The sequence below is a fragment of the Dasypus novemcinctus genome, chromosome 21, assembly GCF_030445035.2.
Source record: "Dasypus novemcinctus isolate mDasNov1 chromosome 21, mDasNov1.1.hap2, whole genome shotgun sequence".
Lineage (NCBI taxonomy): Eukaryota > Metazoa > Chordata > Mammalia > Cingulata > Dasypodidae > Dasypus > Dasypus novemcinctus.
This window is the reverse complement of record NC_080693.1, coordinates 80,368,654-80,394,021: the sequence shown is the minus strand read 5'-3', so window position 1 is coordinate 80,394,021 and position 25,368 is coordinate 80,368,654. Positions and strand designations below refer to the sequence as shown.

At 47.6% G+C, this 25,368-nt stretch overlaps 2 protein-coding genes and 1 long non-coding RNA gene across 11 annotated transcripts in view; 1 reads left to right on the top strand and 2 right to left on the bottom strand.

Moving 5' to 3' along the window:
- Positions 1–254: 254 nt before the first annotated feature.
- Positions 255–4,534, bottom strand: CDK3 (cyclin dependent kinase 3). 8 transcript variants are annotated; one of them, XM_058284765.1, is made up of 8 exons: positions 4,486–4,534; positions 3,725–3,850; positions 3,283–3,360; positions 3,066–3,186; positions 2,805–2,975; positions 2,625–2,726; positions 2,158–2,361; positions 255–991 (listed from the first exon to the last, which is right to left on the bottom strand). In XM_058284765.1, exons 2-8 carry the CDS (start codon positions 3,838–3,840, stop codon positions 869–871), a joined length of 915 nt encoding a protein of 304 aa, XP_058140748.1. In that variant the 5' UTR covers positions 3,841–3,850; positions 4,486–4,534; the 3' UTR covers positions 255–868. The 8 variants fall into 8 exon arrangements, with proteins under 8 accessions (XP_058140748.1, XP_058140746.1, XP_058140745.1 ...); XM_058284763.1 differs by lacking the exon at positions 4,486–4,534 and adding an exon at positions 4,056–4,479; XM_058284762.1 differs by lacking the exon at positions 4,486–4,534 and adding an exon at positions 4,056–4,479 and having other exon boundaries at positions 3,283–3,406; positions 3,725–3,825.
- LOC105745763 (uncharacterized) lies at positions 3,018–23,849 on the top strand. Its single transcript, XR_001118370.4, has 3 exons — positions 3,018–3,149; positions 8,179–8,247; positions 23,284–23,849. It is a non-coding gene; the product is annotated as an uncharacterized lncRNA (long non-coding RNA).
- TEN1 (TEN1 subunit of CST complex) overlaps positions 4,583–25,368 on the bottom strand; it is a 41,980-nt gene continuing 21,194 nt past the window's right edge. For both annotated transcript variants that reach the window (XM_058284768.2, XM_004454449.5), the window contains exons 3-4: positions 23,553–23,710; positions 4,583–5,102 (exon numbers count right to left, since the gene is read on the bottom strand). In XM_058284768.2, coding sequence (XP_058140751.1) covers positions 4,981–5,102; positions 23,553–23,710 — 280 coding nt within the window. In that variant the 3' untranslated portion in view covers positions 4,583–4,980. The remainder of the gene's footprint in view (positions 5,103–23,552; positions 23,711–25,368) is intronic.

The following is a 25,368-nucleotide window of genomic DNA, read 5'->3' as shown; positions in this document are numbered from 1 at the left end:
CTTCCCCAGCTGGGGAGGGAACGTGGCCAATTCTCTCTGCCTCGGACACGCGGGGTTTTGAGAGGCCTGGTGCTCCTCTGAGCCTGGAGGGCGGGACACATGCTCCTCCAGCCAGCCCCTCCCTCCCCACCCGCCCCCTCCCAGGTTCCCACCAGCTCCTTCCCGGACTCTCCTGTACAGGCCAGGAACAGGCCAGGAACTGTCTCCAGCCCTCTTGGCAAGCCCGCCCCGGGAGCAGAGCCACACCAGGAAACTCAGGAATGTGTCACTTTTATTTCTTGTCATCACAGCCAGAGGCAGACTAACACGAGCCTATCCCAGGTGAACAGCCGTGCGCCCCCTGACCTCCCCTGGGGTCAGGCAAGGTCCCCCCTCTCCTTTCCCTTAACGCTGCTTCCTGTTTAACTTGAGGCCCTTAACTGGAACTCGTTTCCCACCCCCAAAATTTTAAATCCAAAATGACCAGCAGGGGTCACCCTTTCCCTCAGCGTCTGGCTCTGAACTGAGGCCGAGAGCTGGGGCAGGCGAGGGGCAGCGGGATGCCTTGCCCGCAGCCCAGGCAAGCCTCCTGCTCCCTCTTCAGCACCTGCTGTTTCCGTGCCAGGGACCTGGTCTCTAACGCCTCCCCCCCACCTGCATGGAGCATCTGTGACCCCTCTTTTGAAATGACACTGTCAAACCCAACAAACAACACAGGAACTCGCTAACCTGCTGGCCGGACTAACCCAAACTCAGCCCACTGATGGCTGATGCCAAATTCCTAGGAGCTTTTCTATCTCCCTAGCTTAGTTCTCCTTCTTGGGAAGTGGGTGGGGAGGCCACTGGGGCAGCAGCTGGAGAGATCTGAGGCGGTGGGCCTCACACACTCTCAACGGCAAAAACACTCCAGCACGTACTGGCGGGGGCCCTCGGAGGGCTCGGTGGAGAAGTAGGGGTGGGCGAGGGCCGCTTTGGCTGAGATGCGCCGGCTGGGGTCATACTGCAGGAGTTGCTGTGAAGGAAGGAAGAGGGAAGATCCTGGGCCTGAGGGCCGACAGGGCAGGGAGAGGCCTCACCCCCCAGGTCCAGCTGCAGGGCCCCGAGGCCCAAAGTGGCTGGTCTCCAAGGCCACTGCCACCCACCTCGTGAGCCAGTAGTTCTTGGGCCTTCCCACAATCTGGGGGCAAAAAGCTCGTTCTAGACCGGCCCTGCTGAGTCTCCCCAGGTCTTGGGCAACTCAAGGTGAGTCAAGTCTCCCTGCTTTCTTATTGAGCTTTCTAGATCATAGCCTGCTTCTGGTTGAGAAACTGCTCTCTGCCCTGTTCAGGGACTTGGAAAGCAGGGTGCCACACCTGTTCAGGGAGCACACTCGAGATGGGGGCAGGAATTCTAAGAGCAGGGAGGGAGAGGTGGAGGAGCCAACACAATAAGACACCAGACAAGGCCAGCTCTCTGTCCTAGATCTCGAGGGTCAAGCCCGACATGGAAGGACCTTGGAGGTCCCAGGATGCTAACAGCCTTGGCCTGAAATCCACACCCTTCAGCTAGCATAGGGTCAATAGATACACACAGGGTTTGGGAAAGCTGGACACAGCCTGAAGATGGAAACACTGCCCGCTTTCCCCAGGCCCAACCCAAATTAGAGAAATTAGGCAGCTGAGCCTACATGGGCAAGACTGCTGGCTCTGAGCAGTTTGGCCTGGAACAGACCCAAGTGGTCAAAGGGGCAAGAGGAAGGGTGGGTGAGCAGTGTGCCAGGGGGCCAGGCAGCAGGGAACAGCCTGTTCTAACCGGTCTCGTGTGAGGACTGCAAGGTACTATGGGAAATGCCAGCAAAACCGACGTGGTTCCTGCCTGGGAAAGCTCACAGCTTGGATGTGGTACTAATGCCCACGAGGAGATATAAGCAAAGACAAGGCAAAAAGGGAAAGTTCATCTGCCCTTTTAAAGGGGCAGAGCAACACTGAACTCGTCATGGGGAGAGGTTTCCAGAATGAAGACTCAATACCCACAGGGTCAGGGACAAGCCAGTTACATAACGGGCCAGAGGGGAGATGAGCATCAAGTCACAGAGGGTACCAGGTTCCTAAGAGGCAGCTGGCAGAGGGGGCACATCTGGTTGGGGCAGCGGCCAGGGCGAAGAGGCCTCTTTTGCCCTCCCTCTGCCCCAGCACCTACCATGAGCAGGTCCTTGCCCTCTGGCTCCAGATTGGGCACAACCTCCTCCAGCCCCTTCCTGGTCCACTTGGGGAAGCTGCCCTTGTAGTCAGGCAGCTGGGTGACTCCTGGCCACATGGCTTCACTGGGTGTCCCCAGGGTCCGAAAAATACGAAAGAGCTGGTCAATCTCAGAGTCGCCCGGAAATAGGGCTCTGCTAGTTACCTGGAACAGGGACGAGAAGGTGTGCGGCCCCCATTGTGTCGAGGGACTCATACCAGATGAGCAGCCAGAACAGGGAAGGACATTCATGATAGCTTTCCCAGGGCTTTTCCGGGGAAAAAGCTCCTTCTTCAGTCCTGTAGCCAGTCCCAAATACTCCTTAATCCACCTCTAATGGGAGAATCGACGAGCCCCTCTCCCAGCAGGAGCCCCTGCCTGCAGACTGCCCCTCACCCCCCGTAACTATGCCTTGTCCCTCTCTCTACCATTTCTGCAAAGATGCAACCGATGCTCCAGACATCCACAGCTGTGGAATAGAACTTGCTGCCCAAGAGGATCTCGGGGGCACGATACCACAGTGTCACCACCTGCGGGGGCAAGAAAACGGCATCTTTCCAGGGTGGCATTCCTTCGGCCACCCTTCCCTCCCCCTGGCCCAGCAGTACCTCGTGGGTGTAGGTGCGCAGGGGCACCCCAAAGGCTCGAGCCAGACCAAAGTCAGCCAGCTTGATGGCTCCCAACTCGTTGATAAGCAGATTCTGGGGCTTCAGGTCTCGGTGAATGACACGATGCGAGTGGCAGAAATTCACCCCCTGTAGCAGCTGGAAGAGGTAGCTCTGGAACAGCAAACATGTTGTTAGTTTAACTGAAGAGGTGCGGTGCTGGCCAAGAATGTTGTTACCTCATCTTCCCCCGTCTTCCCGTACCTTGACTAAGTGCCGAGGGAGCTCGGAGGCTGCGGTGGAGTCCATGTATTTCTTCAGGTCCTGGCTGAGGAACTCAAACACCAGGTAAAGCTTCTTGTCGCTATGCACCACATCCAGCAGCCTGGCAGGGACACGCCTGTCAGGATGCAGCTCCCAGGCGGACCAGGGCGGCCTCAGCGTTGGCTGTTCCAGGTCCCTGCGTCCTTCGCCTACTCACCTGACGATGTTGGGATGGTTAAGTTCTTTGAGCAGAGAGATCTCCCTGATGGCGGTGCTGGGGACTCCCTCCGTCTCCCTGCCGGAAAGGAGGGGTGGCCAGGAGTGGGCCTCCGAGGCAGGAGCTGAGAGGGGGCCGGGGGATTCACTTACGTGTTCCTTAGGTCAGAAAGGACGGCCCAGCCCCCAGAGAAGGGACCCTGTGTGCCTCGCTACATACTTCCCACCCACCCGAGCTGCTTTGTGGAGCTGGGCCTAGGGCAAAGCCAGGTCGGGGGGAGGAGGTGGGCTCAGGATGAGCAAGGGCTGCACCTCTGCCGCTGCCCCAGCACAACCAGGCAGCACTCTGAGGAGCTGAAGGTAACATTCGGAGGTGAGGGAAGGGCAGGGCGGCGAGTCGCCCCTGGCCTGGGGGGTGTTCCAGGGACCATCCCAGCACTCACAGATCCAGTCTGATCTTTTTGAGGGCCACGAGCTGCCCGGTCTCCTTGTTCTTGGCCTTATACACCACCCCATAGGTGCCTTCTCCGATCTTCTCCACCTTCTGGAACACATCCATGGCCACAGAACTGCCCGGGAAACAGACGGCGCCCGGGGCATTCGCCCCCCACACCCAGCGCCCCCGCTGCCCCCTCCAGCCTCCCTCCACAGAACATCCCTGCCCAGCCCCCGCCCAGGCTCCCCCAACTCCCCCGGCCTGCTCCCCGCACTCTGCCTGCCGGCGGGCCACCACCCAGCTCCCCGCCCTCCGTGTCCCCAGCCCATCCCAGCAACCTGGCTTGGAGCTGGGGGCTGCCCCTGGCCCAGCCCAGGCAGGAACCCCCAGTCCTCTTGCCCAGTGCCCGGGGGGGACGTGGAAGCTGCTGCACCTGTGTCCGGCTACGGAGTGCCGGAGGGCCCAAACTTCTAATGCCCGGAGCCCATGCCTCTGCCCATGGCTCAGGCTCAGGGGGCAGGAAGGCAGCTCAGAAAGGCTGCCCAGGGGCTGGGGACAGCTAGGGTCAGAGGTCAGGGGTTGGAAGGGTTGCTAAAGCCACAGTCCCACCGTAGGCCTCAGAGTCAGGGCTGAGGGGGCAGACCTGGCCTGACTGGCGACGTCTGAATCTTGGAGGGTGTGGCCCCCCTCTGTCCTGGGCTCCCCACCTGGGCCCCGGGGCCCCCAATACCCTCCCCTCAGCGCCACCCTCCCCAACTCAGAATTCACCAGAAACCGCGCCCGCTCCCGCAGCCTCACGGACAGGCTGCCTACTCCCTGGCTCCCCCTCCTGGGCCCTGCCGGCGCTGCACCACATGCACACAACTCAAGGTCACGCCCTCTGGTGCCTTTATTCACGAGGACCTTCTGGAACCCTCCATCACTCCAAGGGAGGCACAGGCTCCCTGCGACCCCCCAGCGCCCCAGAGCTCGGCCTCCTGCAGCCTTTGGGTGGAGGGAGGGGTGCCAGACTTTGGCACCTGCTTTAGGTCCTCATTTCTGGAAAAATACCAAATTAGGGGAAGGGGCTGGATTAACAACCCCTCCCTTAAAAAAGAATAACAAAAGGATTAAAAACTGGAAAACAAAACAAAACAAAAATCTCCCCTCCACTTTCTGGCCCCAGCCAAAGGTTGTCACTTCAGCACCTCCACTGATGGGGGGGACCTGGGTTTGGCCCAGGGCAGGTGGCAGGGATAGCGTGTTGCCAGGAGTTGTCATTTCCTATTGGCTGCTGGCCCTCTCTTGTCGGTACAGCCTCTGCTCCTGGATGGCTTGTTGTAACAAGGATAGATTGATTCCTTCCACACAAGTCAGCACCCGGGCTTTCACCATGGACTCTCCATCTGAAAGACAAAAAACCCGAGGCACTAGCAGAGACTGTCCTGAGCACCGGCAACATGCACTCCAGATGCATTCTAGCTGTTTTTCCTCTACTTGCTTAGTCTTGAGTTTTGACAGCAAGGGGTGGAGGCAAGAAGGATGGCATACAGATGTTAGCAGCTTGTCTGCATGGGCCTCAGAACTGTGGCCTGCCAGGCACCTGTCTGGAACTTGGGGAGGGGGAGGCTGAAAATTCTTCCCCAGGGAGGGGGTGGCTCAAGAAGATGTACCTGATTCCTGGGCATAAGCCTAGCCTTCTATGTCCTTCATCACATTCCTCTCTGCCCCATGTGCCCCTGGCCAAGGATGGGGTCTCAAGCACCATCCTAGGTCTCTGTTTGTACTGTGGAAGCACCCCCCTCCCATCCTGGGACTCACTGGCAGTGGAAGTTAGGGCAAAAAGAAACCCATATTTTATAAATCCAAGGGGCCAAGCTTCAGGAGAGTTTGGCCTTACAGGGATAAGTCACCTTGAAAAGTCCCACCTGGCCCCCCTCCAGGGCAGGCTGGAAGTCATTCCATTTACATAGGCCTTTGCAGATGGACTAGGAGCGTTGTGCAATTTGTCCCTTGTGGTAATCACATATCTAAAGCTCACTTCCATATTTAATTTCCAATGCCAGTAGAGCGTTTAGCAGATGCAGCAGTGACCTGATGGACTATAGATAAGGTCTGTCAATGTTCAAGTAACTAACAGGAAAGATATCCCGGGTTCATGCTAGAATAACTTTTCTTTCACTCATGTCCTCTCTGCTCTCAGGACACATCAATAAATATACTCAATGTTCTAGGACATTGCCCTGTCTCTTTTTTTTTTTTAAAGATTTATATCTCTCCCCTCCCCCCCCACCCCGGTTGTCTGTTCTGTGTCTATTTGCTGTGTCTTCTTTGTCTGCTTCTGTTGTTGTCAGCGGCACGGGAATCTGTTTCTTTTTGTTGTATCATCTTGTTTTATCAGCTCTCCGTGTACGCGGCGCCATTCCTGGACAGGCTGCACTTTCTTTCGCGCTGGGCGGCTCTCCTTACGGGGCGCACTCCTTGCGCGTGGGGCACCCCTGCCTGGCAGGGCACTCTTGCACACATCAGCACTGAGCATGGGCCAGCTCCACACGGGTCAAGGAGGCCCGGGGTTTGAATGTGGTAGGTGGATGCCCTATCCATTGGGCCAAGTCCATTTCCCCTAGTGTGGGCCATCTTATTGATTGAATGCAGCCTGGGTACAGACTCCAAATGTCAGACTGTTAAGATTCCAGCCTTCAACAGGGTTACTCTTGGAAGATGGAACTTGTCTGAACCACGACGTTGTCTGTGTGTCATCAAGCTTCTGTTAGTCCTAGTGCTAGGCTGCAGTGATGGCACGGCCCAGATGAGATGAGTGTGATAGCCGTCTGCACCCACCGATCAGTACAGACTGTTGATTCTTAGAGCTCAGGCCTCTGCAGAACATCAGTTTTCATACTGATCAATAAAACAGGAGCTCTTCATCTGGTACGGAGAGACCTAAACCTTATCTTGCCACATGTAGCCCTAAGTAAGTTTCACAGAGCAGCCAAAGATGTTCAGGACAACATAGGGAGGGCAAGGACAAAGTCAAGGAGCTCTAGACTGCAGCTGGAGCAGTTAAAAACCTCAGTATAGGGGCCAAGGTGAAATGTCTGCAAACTTCCTATATGAAGATTTTCTTAAGTATCTGACTCTATTTCACAGAACTTTCCTTATGTGATAGCTCCTGGTTTCTTTCTTCCCGTCAGCCTGGGGAAACCTTCACCTCTAGATTTTTATTGTGGAACATGTTGTTTTTCCCTATGAATGAAAAAATGTAATTAAATATGGAAGTGAGCTTTTGAAATATGATTCTTACAAGAGACACGTCAGACAATACTGCTAGTGTACCTGTGACAGGTACGTGTAAATGGAATGGAAAGAACAGTGTTTGAAGAAGGGCTGCAAGGAAAGGAGAAAGTTTACGAACATGACAGCTAGAAAAGGTGTAAAAATAAATGGGAAATGACTGATCACCTAGGAGAATTTCTTCTTGCAAAGATAAAGAACCTAGAGCCAGGGAGAAAGGACTGAGTTACAAAGGGCAGCGGAATGCTGCAATGCTGCAGAGCTGGAGAGAGATAAGGGCGATAAGGAGAACAAGTTTGCCAGGGGAAGGAGAATCATAGCTAGGGCAGAATGCAGAGTAGAAGCTGAATTCTTATTGTGGTTGGTTTTTTTTGAGGCACTGGGAATTGAACCCAGGACCTTGTATGTGTGAAGCCAGCACTTAACCACTAAGCCACATTGGTTTCCCTGAGTTGTTTTTTTTTTTCATTTGTTTTGCTTGTTGTTGTTTTTCAGGAGGCACTGGAAACAAAACTCAGGACCTCCCACGTGGGAAGCAGGTGCTTGAGCAATACCTTTTCCCAGAATTCTTATTGTTTTAAGACAGAGGAGACTAGAGCACATTGTATGCTGAAAGGAAAGAACACAGTTGAGGGGCGTATATGGGAATTCTTTGGTTATACAGGATTTTTCTATAAACCTACAGAAAAAAAAAAGAATACAGTGGCAGAGGGCAGGCTGGGGCTCCCAAGGTACGGCCCCTGGGTGGGAGGGATCCCCTGGCCCCCAGCCACCCAGCCCCCTGGGCCCCAGCCCCCGGTCCCCAGCCCCCTGGCCCCTGGGAGGAGGCTCGGAGTGTGGCCCTCTGGGTTCAGGGGTGGGGAGGTCTGGAAGGCTGAACAGGATGTATTTAGGAAGGTGGGTGAGAAACTGCCTTCCTGGGGCAAAGTCAGAAGGTGAGAGCATAAGGCCCTTTCAAGGAGAAGGACGTGTCAGGAGAGGCCCTGAGGACGGCGTTGAGGCCACCTCGTGAGGCTGTCACTGTACGTCACACACACCTGTTAGCATGCTGAGTCCCGTTTTACTGTTGGAGACCCAGACTAGATCTCTCCCAGGAAAGAGACAAAACCATCCGCCTCAACAGGAACCCAAAAAGTGACTTCTTCATCTATAACCAAATTCCTAATCCTTCTCTTCTGTGTCTCTCAGTCCTCTCTAGCATCTGCTTGGTGATTCAGGTACAAAGATCATCTGCCTGTAACTGGGAGACAGTGACAGGTAACCTCGGGCCCCAGCAGGGGTGGCGTCTGGCCCTTTGTGGTGGGGGTGGTGTCTGCTCTTCTTCTTTTAAGAGGCACAGGGACCTCCCGTGTGGTACGCGGGCACCTAACTGGTTGAGCCACATCTGCTTCCCTCTTCCTCACTTTTCAAAGAAAGTCTCGCCAGATGTAAAATTCTTGGGTGGCAAATGTTTTCTTTCAGTACTTGTGGTAGTTTCAAACTATATTTGCCCCAAGAAAGCATGTTTCTAAAGTTAATCCATTCTTGTAGATGTGGACCCACTGTAAGTAGGACCTTTTGATGAGGCTACTTCAGTTAAGGTGTGATGGATCTTTTTAAAAATAAAAAAAATTATTTTTAGGTATTTTAGGGATTGAACCCTGGCCCTTACACGTGGGAAGCTGGCACTCAAACACTGAGCCACATCAGCTCCCAGGCCTTAACAGAGTTCTTTATAAATGGAATGAAGAGAGAGAGAGAGGAAGCCACAGAAGCACGAAGCTGAAAGCAATGGAACCCAGAAAGGGAGAGACTGGCAGACGCCGCCACTGGCCTTGCCACATGGCAGAGGAGTCAAGGATCACCTTAATGATGCCTTGATTTGGATATTTTTCTCAGCCTCAAAAATGTAAGCTAAAAAATTCCCCTTTGACAGTACTTGCTTTCAGCAGCCTAGCAAACGAACACAGGGTGGGCCCTGGGCTGGCCACAGGGCAAGAGCCGCGTCTGGCTGACGTGTGTGCGGACAAAGGACTTTAGACCTGGCCTGGGAGGTCTGAAAGCCACACGGCTCGCCACCGGGCTCAGGCTGGCGGGCACTCCCAAGCCCAGCCCACGCTCTGCCCCTTCTGCTTCCGCATTTTCTTCAATTCCCCATGTCAGTGGGGAAAGATGAGCACGTACTGTGTAGAAAATCAAGGGAAGGTTCGCACTGCGATGCAACTCAGGGGGAGCCCCGAGCTGGCCCGAGTCTGCTGAGGATGCAGGGTGGTCTGAGGCGCCAGGCGCGGGCCCGGCGGTTTTCTGGCAGGACCACTCCCGCAGCACTGCCGTGCACTCGTCCACATCACGTGTGGAGCACGTGGTGTCTGATCGTTTCTCTTTTCTGTAGTGTTTCAAGCAGTCAGGCAGGCTCAGGAGGTGGTGGCCACCTCCCTTTGAACGTTCCCATCCACCTTTCACCTGATGATTTCCACAGCCGTTGAAGATGGAGGGTCACTGCCTGGATGTTACTTTGTCGGGATTTTTCTTTTTCGAGGGTACTGGGGATTGAACCCAGGGTCTCCTCCGTGGGAAGCAGATGCTCAACCACTGAGCCACACCCATTTCCCTGTCAGGACGTTTTAAGTGGTGATTTTCTAACTTAATCATTTCTCCTGCATTTCTTCACTGTGATTCTCCTATAAAGAACTTCCCACACTAACTATTTGTTTTCCCAGAGATACGACCATATAAGAGAGACATTCAAGGGAAAGAGGAGCATGTTTAATGAAACCAGGAGGAAACCATAAGCAATTCCAGGTTCCAGTAAGTTCTATAGGACAATGACTCAGGTTCCCCAACAAATAAATGGCATCGAAAAAAAAAAGGGACAGAGGCAGAAGCAGAAAGCCAATGGAATCCAGAAGAAAAGAAAGATGTCACCACGTGCCACCATGTGCCTTGTCATGTGACAGAGGACCAAGGACCACGGGCAGCCAGCCCCTTCAGGAAGAAAGCGATGCTTTGACTTGGATTTCTCTTAGCCTCAAAACCGTGAGCTAATAAATTCCCACTGTTTAAGAAAAAAAGGGAGAACTTTACAGATTAATTTATAGTTCACTGAAGAGATGTGGACCATACGCCATGTATGAACATTGTTTGGATACTGACTTGAACTAAGCTACTGTAAAAAGCCATATTTTGAGGCAACTGGGGAGCCTGTAATGGAGTAGGATTTAGATTATATGAAGGAATTGCTATTATCTCTGTTGGGTATGATAATGGATTTGTGGTTACATACTTATTCCTTTTTTATATATATATATTTATTCCCCCTCCTCCCATTCCCCCTGTTGTTTGCTCTCTGTGTCCATTCGCTGTGTGTTCTGTGTCTGCTTATATTCTCATTAAGCGGCTCTGGGAACCGATCCTGGACTTTCTGGAGTGGGAGAGAGGCGATTACTCTCTTGCACCACCTCAGCTCGCCTGCTCTGCTATGTCTTCTTATTTTCCCTCCTCTGTGTCTCATCGCATCAGCTTGCTGCGCCAGCTCTCCATGTCGGCCAGCACTCCTGCGCGCAGTGGCTTTCCCACAAGGGGGGGCGTTCCCACGCAGGGCAGCACTCCCGCATGGGGCCACGTTCCCACATGGGCTGGCACTCTGCGTGGGCCAGGTTGCTGCATGGGCCAGCTTGCCCTCACCAGGAGGCGCTGGACCTCCTATACAGTAGACAGGAGCCCAACTGGTTGAGCCACATGCGTTTCCCATACACTTTTTTTTAAAGATTTATTTTATTTCTCTCCCCTTCCTCCCTGTTGTCTGCTCTCTGTGTTCATTCGCTGTGTGTTCTTCTGTGTCTGCTTGCATTCTTGTCATGCAACACTGAGAAACTACGTTGCTTTTTTTGTTATATCATCTTGCTGCACCAGCTCTCCACGTGCGCGGTGCCACTCCTGGGTGGGTTGTGTTTTTTTCACACGGGGCGGCTCTCCTTGCGGGGCGCACTCCTTTGCATGTGGGGCACCCTACACGAGGGACACCCCTGCATGGCACAGCATTCCTTGTGCGCAGCAGCACTGCATGTGAGCCAGCTCACCACACAGGTCAGGAGGCCCTGAGTTCGAACCCTAGACCCTTCCTATGGTACGAAGACGCTCTATCAGTTGAACCACAACTGCTTCCCCCATATACTTTTTAAAGGCTGTTGTTCGAGATACGTATTGAAGTATTTAGGGGTAAAATGAAATGATGGCTTCGATTTCCTCTAAATTATGCCAGCAAAATAAACAAATGAGGAAAGAGTAGAACGTGCTCCACCATTGAATCTGGTCAGAGAGTATGAACCTCATTACATCATTCTCTCTACCTCTGTGCATGTTTGAGATTAAAATATTAAATAAAAAATATGTATTTGGGTTGAATTTCTACCTTAAAAATTTTTTCCCTACTTTTTCTCCACAAATTAACTCCGAATGTCTACTTCAGACTTCCCCCTTGCCTGCGGTTGAAGTTGCAGGCTTCGTAGAGTCGGTCCCCGAGAGCCCCCGTGTCTCACTGCGGGGACAGGGAATATCGCAGGTGATTCCAGCTGAAGCCCGAGTGAAACTCACTCCCATTCTCCCCCCGAAAGACAGCAAATCAGTTATGAGGGCAAGGACTCTATGAGGTCAAAGGCTTAAGCCAGAATAAATATTTACTTTGATTAAATCAAACTTAAAGTAAGTACGATTTGATTACACAACTCCCTCACCCCCACCCCCGTCCCATGCATTTCATCCAGAGTTAGAAACCACTGTGGGAAAAAAAAAAAGGGACACGGGCAGTAAACCTGACAGGAACAGAGAAAAGCGGCCAACACCACTGGGCCTGCGGCATCTTCCTCGTGGTGGTCTCAGGGTAGCCAGAGAGGGAGGCAGCATGCTAGAAACTTGTTTTTGCTTGTTGTTGGTTTTTTTTAGATTTATTTTTTATTATTCTCCCCTTCCCTGCCCATCCTGCCAGCCCCAGTTGTCTGCTCTCTGTGTCCATTTGCTGTGTGTTCTTCTGTATCCGCTTGTATTCTTGTCAGCAGCACCGGGAATCTGTGTCTCTTTTTGTTGCGTCCTCTTGCTGCGTCAGCTCTCCGTGTGTGCGGTGTCATTCCTGGGTGTGCTGCACTTTTTTCACACTGGGCGGCTCTCCTTATGGGGCGCACTCCTTGCACATGGGGCTCCCCTACGCGGAGGACACCCCTGCATGCCAAGGCACTCATTGCGTGCATCAGCACTGCGCGTGGGCCAGCTTATCACATGGGTCAGGAGGCCCTGGGTTTGAACCTTGGACCTCCCATGTGGTAGGCGTTATCCGTTGAGCCAAATCTGCTTCCCTTGTTTGTTTTTTAAAACCTTCAGCTCTTGATGCCAGAAATTTTTCCAGACTGCTTTTTTTTTTTTAAGATTTATTTATTTATTTATTTAATTTCCCCCCCTCCCCTGGTTGTCTGTTCTTGGTGTCTATTTGCTGCGTCTTGTTTCTTTGTCCACTTCTGTTGTCGTCAGCGGCACGGGAAGTGTGGGCGGCGCCATTCCTGGGCAGGCTGCTCTTTCTTTTCACGCTGGGCGGCTTTTCCTCACGGGCGCACTCCTTGCGCGTGGGGCTCCCCCACGCGGGGGACACCCTTGCGTGGCACGGCACTCCTTGCGCGCATCAGCGCTGCGCATGGCCAGCTCCACACGGGTCAAGGAGGCCCGGGGTTTGAACCGCGGACCTCCCATATGGTAGACGGACGCCCTAACCACTGGGCCAAAGTCCGTTTCCCAGACTGCTTTTTTGATTCCCTTGTGTTCTACTTCTCCTACCCTGAATTCCGCGGCCTGTTATTTCACCCCATTATCTGAGCCCTGGTTTCCTCATCTATAAAATGGCAAAAGTGGAGAGGTGGGGCAAGATGGCATCTGAGTGAGTACACCTTATAATCTCTCCTACAAAGAAGGTGCTGAGTAGGGTTGGAATCCTGCTGAACCGGGCTGTTTCGGGTGTTTGCAGGGCAGGAGGTGTCTGGACGTCGATTTAGTGGGACGGTGACAGAGGAGATTATTGTAAGAGGTAGAATTTTGGGTCTCTTTCATGGAGGTTGGGGCTGTGCACGGGATGCTTTCCCCTGGGGCTGGCGGCCCGGCGGTGGCGATTTCTGGAGGCTTTGCTGCGCTGGGGAGTTCCCAAACCCTAAGCGGGCGGTTTTGGGGGCTTGTAGAGCGGGAGGTGACTAGAAGTCGATTTGGTGAGACAGTGATGGAAGAGATTCTTGCAAGAGGTGGAACTTTTGGTTTCTGACACGCAGGTCAGAAGTTCTAGGAGGAATCCTCCCGCCTAGGGCTGGCAGCCCATCCGCGGTGGTCCCTGAACCCTTTGTAGTGTAGCGGCGCCCCCAGCAGGCTGTTTTGGGGGATTGCAGGACAGGAGGTATGCATGTCAATTTGGTGAGACAATGACAGAAGAGATTCTTGTGAGAGGTGGAATTTGGGGTTTCTGACTCAGAGCTCAGAGTCTGTGGGCAGGAACCCTCCTCCTTGGGCTGGCACCCAGCTGCGGGGAACCCTGAAGGCTGTGTTGTGCTGCGGTGCTCCCAGGCCCCCTGTTAACCGGACGCGTGGTTCCCAGGTCTGTGTCCCCTAAACCCTGGTGGCCCACGCTCCAGAGACTCACACACCTTGAGTCTGCAATATCACAGACTTCCCATCCCTGAATCCACCATGTCCTGAGGTCCATCTGCTTGATTATCCTAGCCCTCGTCATTTGTGGATTTTTTTCTTTTTTTTGGTTTTGGTTGCTAATATTGCATTATCTCCCGGTCTTTCCCCCCATTTTATCCCCCAAGGTCCTTTTTCGTTTATTTAGGTTATTTTTCTCCTTTTCTTTTTCTTGCTTGTTTCCCTCTCTTTTCTTTGCCCACCCCTTTTTCTTCTCTCTTTTTTTCTTTTCTCTCTTTTTCTTCTTTTATTTTATTTTATTTTATTTTATTTATATAATAGGTGCTGCAGGGAGCGCTTCACATTTACTGTGTTTCCTCAACCTCCATTTCCTCTTTTCTGTGTGAATTGATTTTGGCCACCTACACTATCCCCTTTCCCCCACATCTTGCTATCTTCCATCATCTACTGTCTCTCTTATTTTCCACCTCCCTTTCTTTGGCCCCCAAATTGTCTAACTTTTAATTTCTAATACCTTTGTTCTGTTTTCTGTCTTTTATCCACTCTTGATATTACTGTCTTTCTTTTCTCTTTCCCTCTCTCATGAAAACACTGGCTTTTTAATTCATACTATATTCCTCCCCATATTCAGTTGATTGCCTCATTATAGGTACTCTACTTACTGCTATAACTCGATGCAACTTACATGAGTCTAATATCCATTTCTCCCAGATCTCACATTGTTGCTCTGTTAACATTTATTACCAATACTACTTTACACATTTACTTTTCTTACTCATTTTGCTTTCCTTGGCCCTAATATTTTCCTTCAAAGTGAACTTAGCCAGCAACGAGAAAATAGAGTAAGAAGAACAAAGTGACAAAGAGAAGACATAACACTTATGCAAGAACAACAAGTAATTAATCCCCAAGACTAGACAAAGAAGCTAAGGAACTGATTAAACCCGTCAAGATAAAATGATGACCAGACAACAACAAAAAACTACAAACCAAACCAATAATCAGGAAAACATGGCTGAATCCAATGAACAAACTAAAAACCAGGAAGGGGAGCAGAACATCGGACAAGTAATTAAAGATTTCAAAACATATATTAGAGACAAACTTAATGAAGTAAAGGAAGAGATTAACAATATGAAGAAAACACTTGAAGAGGAAATTGCAGACATACACAAAAAGATAACAGATATGATGGGGACAAACACCATGGTTCAAGAAATCAAAAATACACTCTCAGCAAATAGCAGCAGATTAGAAGTGGCAGGGGAGAGAATTAGCGACATGGAAGACAGTACATCTGAAATCAAACTGATAGTAGAACTGACCAATAAAAAAGATAGAAAAAATCCAGCTAGGACTTAGGGACCTGAATGACAATGCAAAATGCACAAACATATGTACTATAGGCATCCCAGAAGGAGAAGAGAAGGGAAAGGGGACAGAAAGGGTGTTGAAGGAAATAATGGCTGAAAACTTCCCAAATCTACTGAGAGAGATAGATGTACATGTCCAAGAAGCACAACGCACCCCAAACATCATAAATTTCAACAGGCCCACCCCAAGACATATACTTGCCAAATTATCCAATGCTCAAGACAAAGAGAAAATTCTAAAAGCAGCAAGAGAAAAGAAAACCATCACCTACAAGGGAGGATCCATAAAATTGAGTGCTGATTTCTCATCTGAAACCATGGAGGCAAGAAAGCAGTGGTATGATATAGTCAAGGTACTAAAATAAAAAAATTTCCAACCAAGAATACTCTACCCAGCTAAACTACCATTCAAAAATGATGGCGAGTTCAAATATTCACAGATAAACAGAAATTGAAAGAGTATGCCAACAAGACCCCTGCCCTTCAAGAAATACTAAAGGGAGTTCTGTAGGAAGAAAGGAAAAAACAGGAGAGGCAGAGTTGGAAGAGAGTGTAAGACAACAAAAAGACAAAAAGAGAAGGAAAAAAACAAACAAAATATGACAAACACAAGTTCAATCAAAATATGGCTAACATAAATCATTCCTTGAAAGTAATAACACTGAATGTCAATGGATTAAACTCACCTATCAAAAGATTCAGACTGGGAGTTTGGATAAGGAAATATGACCCATCTATATGCTGTCTACAAGAAACACACCTTAGACCCAGGGATTCATGGAGGTTGAAAGTGAACGGCTGGAAAACAATCTTACAAGCAAACAATAACCAAAAAAAGGCAGGAGTAGCTATATTAATATCAGACAAAATAGACTTTAAATGTGAAACAACTGTGAGAGACAGAGAAGGATACTATTAGTGAAAGGGACAATCTCTCAAGAAGAACGAACAATCATTAATATTTATGCTCCTAACAAGGGCGCCTCTAAATACGTGAGGCAAACACCAGAAAAACTAAGTGAAAGAACAGATGCCTCTACAATTATACTGGGAGATTTTAATACACCACTATCACCTTTGGACAGAACATCTCAAAAGAGAATCACTAAAGAAAAAAAACTTTGAACAGTATATTAGGGAGCTGGATCTAATAGACATATACAGATCATTACACCCAAATACAGCAGGATATACATTTTTCTCAAGTGCACATGGATTATTCTCCAAGATAGACCATATGCTAGGCCACAAAGAAAGGCTTAATGAATTCAGAAAGATCGAAATCATATAAAATAATATCTCTGACCACAGTGGAGTGAAGCTGGAAATCTGCAAGGGCCGGAGGGCCAGATTTCACACCAAGATATGGAAATTAAACAGTACACTCTTAGAAAAACAGTGGGTCAAAGAGGAAATCTCAAAAGAAATTAATAACTACCTTGAAACTAACGAAAATGACAACACAACATACCAAAACTTATGGGATGCAGCAAAAGCAGTACTGAGGGAAAATTATAGCCATAAATTCATACATCCAAAAAGAAGAAAGAGCAAAAATTGAAGAACTAACTGCACATTTGGAGGAATTAGTAAAAAAACAACAAAATAACCCCACAGGAAGAAGAAAGAAAGAACAAAGATAAGAGCAGAATTAAATGAAACAGAAAATAAGAAAGCACTTGAAAAGATAAAACAAAACCAAGAGCTGGTTCTTTGAGAAGATCAATAAAATTGACAAACTCTTAGCTAGACTAACAAAGGAAAAAAGAGAGAAGATGCAAATACACAAAATAAGACTTGAGAAAGGCGATATCACCACTGATCCCACAGAAATAAAGACTATCATAAGAGGATACTTTGAAAAACTATATTCCAACAAAAATGACAATTCAGAGGAAATGGACAAATTCCTAGAAACACATAAACAATCTATATTGATGAAAGAAGAAATTGACGATCTCAACAAACCAATCACAAGTAAAGAAATAGAATCAGTCATTAAAAACCTCCCAACTAAGAAGAGCCCAGGGCCAGATGGCTTCACAGGTGAATTCTACAAAAGATTCTGGAAAGAACTAACACCAATCCTACTGAAACTCTTCCAAAAAATCGAAACAGAAAGAACATTACCTAACTCATTCTATGATGCCAACATTACCCTAGTACCAAAGCCAAACAAAGACACCACAAGAAAGGAAAATTACAGACCAATTTCTCTAATGAACCTAGACACAAAAATCCTCAACAAAATACTAGCTAACTGTATTCAACGACACATTAAACGAATTATACACCATGACCAAGTGGGATTCATTCCGGGTATGCAAGGATGGTTCAACATAAGAAAATCAATCAATGTAACACACCATATAAACAGATTGAAGGGAAAAAATCACATGATTATATCTATAGATGCAGAAAAAGCATTTGACAAAATACAGCATCCTTTCTTCATAAAAACACTGCAAAAGACTGGAATACAAGGAAATTTTTTGAACATGATAAAGAGTATATATGAAAAACCCACAGCCAACATCGTTTACAAAGGTGAAATCCTAAAATCCTTCCCTCTAAGATCAGGAACAAGACAAGGATACTCACTCTCACCCCTTCTATTTAACATTGTCTTAGAAGTACTTGCTCGAGCACTGAGGCAAGAACCATATATAAAACGCATTCAAATTGGAAAGGAAGAAGTCAAAATTTCATTATTTGCAGATGACATGATCCTATACATAGAAAACCCTGAGAGGTCTACAACAAAGCTTCTAGAACTCATAAATGAGTTTAGTAAAGTCACAGGTTATAAGATCAATGCGCAAAAATCAGTAGCATTTCTGTACACCAATAATGAGCAAGCTCAGGAGGAAATCAAGAAACAAATACCATTTACAATAGTCAATAAAAAATCAAATACCTAGGAATAAATTTAACTAAAGGTGTAAAAAAGGTATACACAAAGAACTATACAAGACTGTTCAAGGAAATCAAAGAAGACCTAAATAAATGGAAGAATATTCCCTGTTCATGGATAGGAAGACTAAACATTATTAAGATGTCTTTCCTACCAAAACTGATCTACACATTCAACGCAATCCCAATAAAAATCAACACAGCATTCTTTAAGGAACTAGAAAAACGAACTATGAAATTTATTTGGAAAGGAAAGAGGCCCCGAATAGCCAAAGACATATTGAAAAAGAAAAATGAAATTGGAGGAATCACACTACCTGACTTCAAAACATATTACAAAGCTACAGTAGTGAAAACAGCATGGTATTGGCACAAGGAGAGACACACAGACCAATGGAACCAAATTGAGAGTTCTGATATAGATCCTCATATATATAGCCATATAATATTTGATAAAGTCACCAAACCCTCTCAACTGGGAGAGAATGGCCTATTCAACAAATGGTACCTGGAGAACTGGATATCCATATGTAAAAGAATGAAAGAGGATTACCATCTCACACCTTATACAAAAATCAACTCAAGATGGATCAAAGACCTAAATATAAGAGCCAAGACCATAAAGACTTTGGAAAGCAGTGTAGGGAAGCATATACAAGACCTTGTAATAGGAAAGGGCTTCATGAACTTCACACCAAAAGCACAAGCAGCAAAAGAACAAATAGATAAATGGGACTTCCTCAAAATTAAAGCATTCTGCACCTCAAAGGAGTTTGTCAAGGAAGTGAAAAGAGAGCCTACACAATGGGAGAAAATATTTGGTAACCATGTATCAGATAGAAGACTTATAATCTGCATATATAAAGAACTCCTATATCTTGAAAATAAAAAGATAAACAATCTATTTAAAAAACGGGAAAAAGATTTAAACAGACACTTCTCCAAGAAGAAATACAAATGGCTAAAAAGCACAAGAAAAAATGCTCCAAATCTCTAGCTATCAGGGAAATGCAAATCAAAACTACAATGAGATACCATCTTACTCCCATAAGATTCGCAGCTATGAAAAAAACAGAAGACTACAAATGCTGGAGAGGATGTGGAAGAATGGGAACACTCATCCACTGCTGGTGGGAATGCAAAAGGATCCAACCATTCTGGAGGACAGTTTGGCGGTTTCTCAAAAAATTAACCATAGACTTGCCATATGACCCAGCAATTCCACTGCTGGGTATATACCCAGTAGAACTGAAAACAAGGATATATGCACACCAATGTTCATAGCGGCATTGTTCACTATTGCCAAAAGTTGGAATCAACCCAAATGCCCATCAACAGATGAATGGATAAATAAAATGTGGTATATACATACAATGGAATACTACTTGGCTTTAAGAACAAATACACTGCAAGCACACGTGATAACATGGATGAATCTTGAGAACCTTATGTTGAGTGAAGCAACCCAGGCATTGAAGGACAGATACTACATGACCTCAATGATATGAAATACGTAAACCAAGCTGCCTCAGAGAGCTAGAGACTGGATGATAGGCTTACAGGAAATCGGGGGGTAGAGGAAGGATGTAAGCTGACACCTACATGGGTGAAATCTATGATAAGCTGAAAGCAAGCATATGTACAAGAAAGGGATAAAATGGGGGCATAGGGTTACCTTTGGGTGGGGCTTTGCAGGCTTGAGGGGGCCTAGGGATGGGAGGATGGGTAATATTGCCCAAGAAATCGGGGGGAGGGTGGGGCAACATACGAACATAGGAGATTGTCAGGTATTTGGTTGAGAGTATAATGCTGGGAAAACCTTTCCAAAAATATAATAAGGAAAATTACCTCTTTAAGATGCTTAAAGGGGATAATCTGATGCAGGGCAGGCTCCTAGGGAATATGTGAATGCTCATTTTGCCATAGTGGGTTATATCATTGGATAGAGACCCATATAATGAGAGTGAAGGTATACCCCCATCCTGGAGAGGACTGATGCCATCAAATAGAGGGAACTGTATCTCTCAAGAGAAATGGTGGCTCCCAGGGCATTAGGGCTGTTGAGCACGTTAAGCCCTCAACACTGTTGCAACTATCTCTGAACATGGCCCCTCAAGCAATGAAGTTTGACTGTCACTGTGGGCCGTAAGGGGAGGGGGAAAGAGGTATTGAATAGATAGAACCAATGTAACTGTGTGGGTAATAGAAGTGTTTTGCAAGAGTATGCAAGGATGGATATAAGACACGTAAAATTACCCCAAAAATATGTAGGGGCTGATAGGCTAAAATGTAAATCATAAGGTAAAACATAAGATAACTAAAAATTCAAAAAACTGTATAGTCTAAAATAGAAACCACAATGTAAACACAAATATTGCCTTGTTTGAAAGCTATTGTCTCAATATCTGTACATCAGTTTCAGTAAATATAGTATGAATATGTAAAAAGATTATTGCTATGGAAGGGAAAAAGTTTTATATTGGATATGTGGGAGTACTGTATATTGTATATATGAAGTATTGTGATCTAAAACTCTTGTGAAGATAAGCTTAATAATTAGAAAAAGGAAAAGAAAAAGGATGCAGAATTTTTCCAAATTAATATGTATTCTATATCTAACCTTTAAACTCATTGCTATATTCCATTCTATTAAGGGAACCTGGCAATATATTGGGCTTCACTTTTCAGGAAGTTTTGGATCACAGAGAGGTTCAACAATGGCAGCAGAGGAATACTGGTGTGGGATGTTATTGACAGGGGACACATGGTTGGCAGGGAGCTCTACAGGGCATATATCCAGGGTACATAAAAATGTTTGGATATTTTCATAGTGGAAACGATTAAAAACAACTGAGGGCGTGCTGAGTTCCTAGCCAGGGGAGCTCTATCACAGTCCGTAAAGGAACAGCAACAATCCCCCAAGTGCAACAGCAAAGACCAAAAAAAGAATGAAGGTCCAACAATGAGCCCTTGATACTAATGACTATGTTTGTGAGCCTGTGCACCTGAAATAAGAACAAGGCCTAGAGCTGCAGTGTTCCTAAAGAGTTACCTCATGAGAACCTCCGTGTTGCTCAAATGTGGCCAGTCTTGAAGCCAAACTCAGCATGTGTTACCTTCCCACCAGCATGGGACATGACTCCCGGGGATGAGCCTCCCTGGCACCGAGGGATTACTACCAAGTACCAGCTGATGATGTGACTAGAAAAGGACCTTGAATAAAAGGTTCAACTCGGACCAGCAGAATATCTCAGTCTACATATAATAACAGGAGTTAAAAATGCTTTTTGACCTGAATCAAGGGGGAAATGGAAAGGACAATGAGTTTATATGGCCATGAATCTCCAAAAAAGAGCCAGGAGGTTATCAGAGGGGTCGCCCTTATGCACACCTGAGCAGAGTCCCAGAGACAGATAAAGTAGATACAACCCTGGGTATTGGTTCTTCTGAGGGCTACAGAGACCCACAGGTTCTATGGTCATGGCAGATGGAGTTCACTGCCATGTCAGTTGGCCCTTCCTTGGAGTTTGTGTTTCTTTGTAATGGAGCTGGACTCAGATGTGCTCTTTTTTCACAAGCCTCTCCTGTTACTTTACCAGAATTGTAGTTGGTGCTGGGGTTTAATATATACCCAGGGGATCTGAATCTCTGGACTGACCATATGACAGCCAGGCCCTGAGCCTCAACAGACTTCAACTCCTGCACTCTGGTTTATTGGACTTACCCTACTCAGCTAACACTGAGTTGAAGAAGGTCAACCACCACACCATGGAGCTAAGAGTACCTACAACTGAAAGCAGGATTGCATCCAGCATCCATGTGGAATCTAAGCCCCCTCTTGATATAGATGTGGAGTGGACACAACCAATCCAAGGTCCACAGGATGGAGGAATAGAGTATGGATTAGAGTGAACTTACTGATATTCTATTCATGAACTATTGTGATTAGTAATCGAAGAAAATGTGGCATTGGTGTGGAGAAAGTGGCCATGGTGGCTGCTGGGTGTGGGGAATGGGAGGAAGAGATGAGATGTGGTGGCGTTTTTGGGACTTGGAGCTGTCCTGGGTGGTGCTGCAGGGACAATTACCGGACATTGTATGTCCTCCCATGGCCCACTGGATGGAACGTGGGAGAGTGTGGGCTATGATGTGGACCATTGACCATGAGGTGCAATGATGCTCAGAGACGTATTCACCAAATGCAATGAATGTCTCATGATGATGGAGGAGAATGTTGCTATAGGGGGAGGAGTGGGGTGAGGGGGGTGGGGGATATATGGGGACCTCATATTTTTTTAATGTAATATTTAAAAAATGAATAAAGACAAAAATAAAAAAATAAAATACAATAAAATAAAATGGCATTAGTAACACTGGGATTAAGAGCTGCTGGGTAGATTTAAAAAGATCTAAGCCAGATTCCCTGCCCCCCAGACTGCTTCCCCCACCTTCCCCTCCCTCCAGGCCCTCCCACTCCCCTCGACCTGCTTGCCCACTGGTTCCTTTTTTTTCAACATCCAGATGAATGCCTCTGCTCCCCCAGAGAAGCTGCTGGTTCTCATTGCCCCTCCTCTTGCCTTCCCAGGTGGGGTTGCGGTGAGCAAATCCTGGACGTGGAGGAGGAGGTTTTGTGGTCACAACTGCTGTTTGGGGGGAGCCCGCCATGCCTGTGGCTGTGTGTCCCAACTCCTTCTCCAACTCACAGATGCCAACCAGGTTGGCCTGGGTGCATTCTCTGCTGCCCCTGATCCCAGTCCCCAGTGGAGCAACAACGTCTGCTCTCAGGTCACCCACGTGTCCTACAACATCAGGATGGGTGTCTGCTTTCGAACACTGTGGTCAGGATATGCAATTCTGCGCTGGCCACCCTGAGCCTGTGCAACCAGCTCCAGTGTGATCGCATGGGTCCGTCTGTCCCAGTCGAGGGCTGTCCTTGCAAAACAGCCTGACCATGCCTTCCATGTCTAAAGTAGAATTTCATCCTTCGAGGGCGCATACAAGGCCAGCCACCTCAGGTGGTGAATGTAACTCCTTGACACTTCAAGTTGCAGGGCTGGGACAAGGTCTAGCTAGCTCAAAGAATGTCTGGAGGTAGGTGCTTCTACCCACACTGAAAAATAAGGGGACCCCCCCCTGTGCCCACCCCTGATCCTTAAGGACTCCTGTAATTGTTTGGTATTTTAAATAATTTTATGTTTCATTTTGAAATTTTTTGTCAAACATTTGAGAGAAAAACGTATCAGCAACATGTATCTGCCAATCATATATAATACATTTATTATTTTGCAAAAAAAAAAAGACCTAAGCAAACCATGGTGTAGACCTTCACAAATCATTTCTCTCCCTTCTTTCTCAGGTCCCTGTGAAGCTCATTCTCCACCATCCCTCACCTTGGCATGGCACCACCTGGCAGGTATACTCTGAACCGCCCAGTACAACACATCTGTACTCATTACAACACATCTGTTTTGCATGAGACTTGAACTTGTGCTGATTTGAAGGAACATTAACCCCAGTGAGTCACCACGACTGGGTCACAACCAGGCCTATTCTCAACTGAGGCACCCAAATAATCTGCCCAGCTCAGGACCGGGCATGAGCAGGGTCTGTGAAGCCATGGCTTACCCTTCTGGTACTCGAGTTCCCCGAGGACAATGTACAGGGAGCCCAGCTGGGCTTGGAACGGCTCCACCAACTTGGTACAGACGAGAACCTTGTGCTGCTCAGAGCCATGCTGAGCCACAAGCGTCACTCTGGACTGAGTCATGTTGTAGAGGTGCAACCTGGAAGTAAGGGAAAGGTAATCATTTCTGCGATTCGAACTCCCACAAAGCTCAAAAGACCTTGGGAGGCCAATAAATCCATGATAAGTGTTCAGTCTCACTTTGATTAGAAAAATAAAAATTGTAGCAACAGATATAATCTTCCAATCTACCTTAATGCAATATAATTTACCTGTAATAAAAAGCACCTGCTTGACGTGCACAGATCAATGGAAATTGACAAATGTATACAGTTATGTAACCACCACCCCGATGAAGACACAGTACACTTCATCACTCCACTTTTGGTAGTAGTGACGTTTTAACAATATCAAGTTTCCAATCCATGAACATGGAGATTAAACCATTTATTTAGGTCTTCCTTAATTTCTTTGTAGTTTTCTATGCAGAGTTCCTTTTTATCCTTGGTTAAATTTACTCCTAGATATTCTATTTAGTTGTACATAGTTTGCTTTATTTTTCCTCTTTCTCTATTTTTTTAAAATGTTACATTCAAAAAATATAAGAAATCCCCATATACCCCCCACCCCCCTCACTCTACTCCTCCCACATCAACAGCCTGTTTCATCATCATGGCACACACACTGCATTTGGTGAATACATTTTGGAGCACTGCTACACCACATGGATAATGGTTTACATTGTAGCTTACACTCTCCCCCAGTCCACCCAGTGAGCCATGGCAGGACATACAATGTCCAGCAACTGTCCCTGCAGTACCACCCAGGACAACTCCAAGTCCTGAAAATGCCCCCACATCATGTCTCTTCTTCCCTCTCCCTACTGTAGCAGCTACCGTGGCCACTTTCTTCACATCAATGCTACAATTTCTTCCATTACTAATCACAATAGTTGCACAGTAGAATATCAGTAAGTCCACTCTAATCCATACTCTATTCCTCTATGCTGTGGACCCTGGGATAGTTATGTCCACTCCACCTCTATATTGTAAGGGGACTTAGATTCCACATGGATGATGGATGCAATTCTCCTGCTTGCAGTTGTAGGCACTCTTGGCTCCCTGGTGTGGTGGTTGGCCTTCTCCTCCCTGTTTGCTGGCTGGGATAAGTCCAATAAACCAGAAGGTAGGAGTTGTAAGACTGCTGAGGCTCAGGGCCTCGCTATGACATGGACAGTCCAGAGATTCAGGTCTCCTGAGTATACACCAACCCCTGCACCAAACACAGGTTCAATAAAAGTGACAGAAGAGGCATGTGTAAAAAGGTCATATCTGAGTACAACTCCATCGCACTCAGGAACACAAACTCCAAAGTAGGGCCAACTGACATGGCAGTGAACTCCAGAGCATATGCCATGACCATAGAACCTGTGGGTCTCTGTAGCCCTCAGGAGAACCAGTACCTAGGGTTGTATCTACTTTGCATAGCTTGCTTTTAAATTTTCTTGATGAGGGAAGCAGGCATGGCTCAACTGAAAGAGCATCCACTTACCAAATGGAAGTTCCAAGGTTCAAACCCAGGGCCTCCTGACCTGTGTGGTGAGCTGGCCCATTCGCAGTGTTGAGCTGGCCCACGCGCAGTGCTGTCACGCGCAAGGAGTGCTATGCCACGCAGGGGCTCTCCTACATGGAGGAGCCCCACGAGCAAGGAATGCGCCACACAAAGAGAGCCGCCCCACGTGAAAAAAGTGCAGCCCCC

Coding starts and splice junctions, on each gene's coding strand:
- CDK3 (XM_071210815.1), bottom strand. CDS start 4,046: ATGGGCTGGGGACACGGAGGGCGGGGAGCTGGGTGGTGGCCCGCCGGC. Junction 2,727..2,804: donor TGCGCACCTACACCCACGAG/GTACTGCTGGGC, acceptor TTGCCCCCGCAG/GTGGTGACACTGTGGTATCG. Junction 992..2,624: donor GTTGCATCTTTGCAGAAATG/GTAGAGAGAGGG, acceptor CTTCCTTCACAG/CAACTCCTGCAGTATGACCC.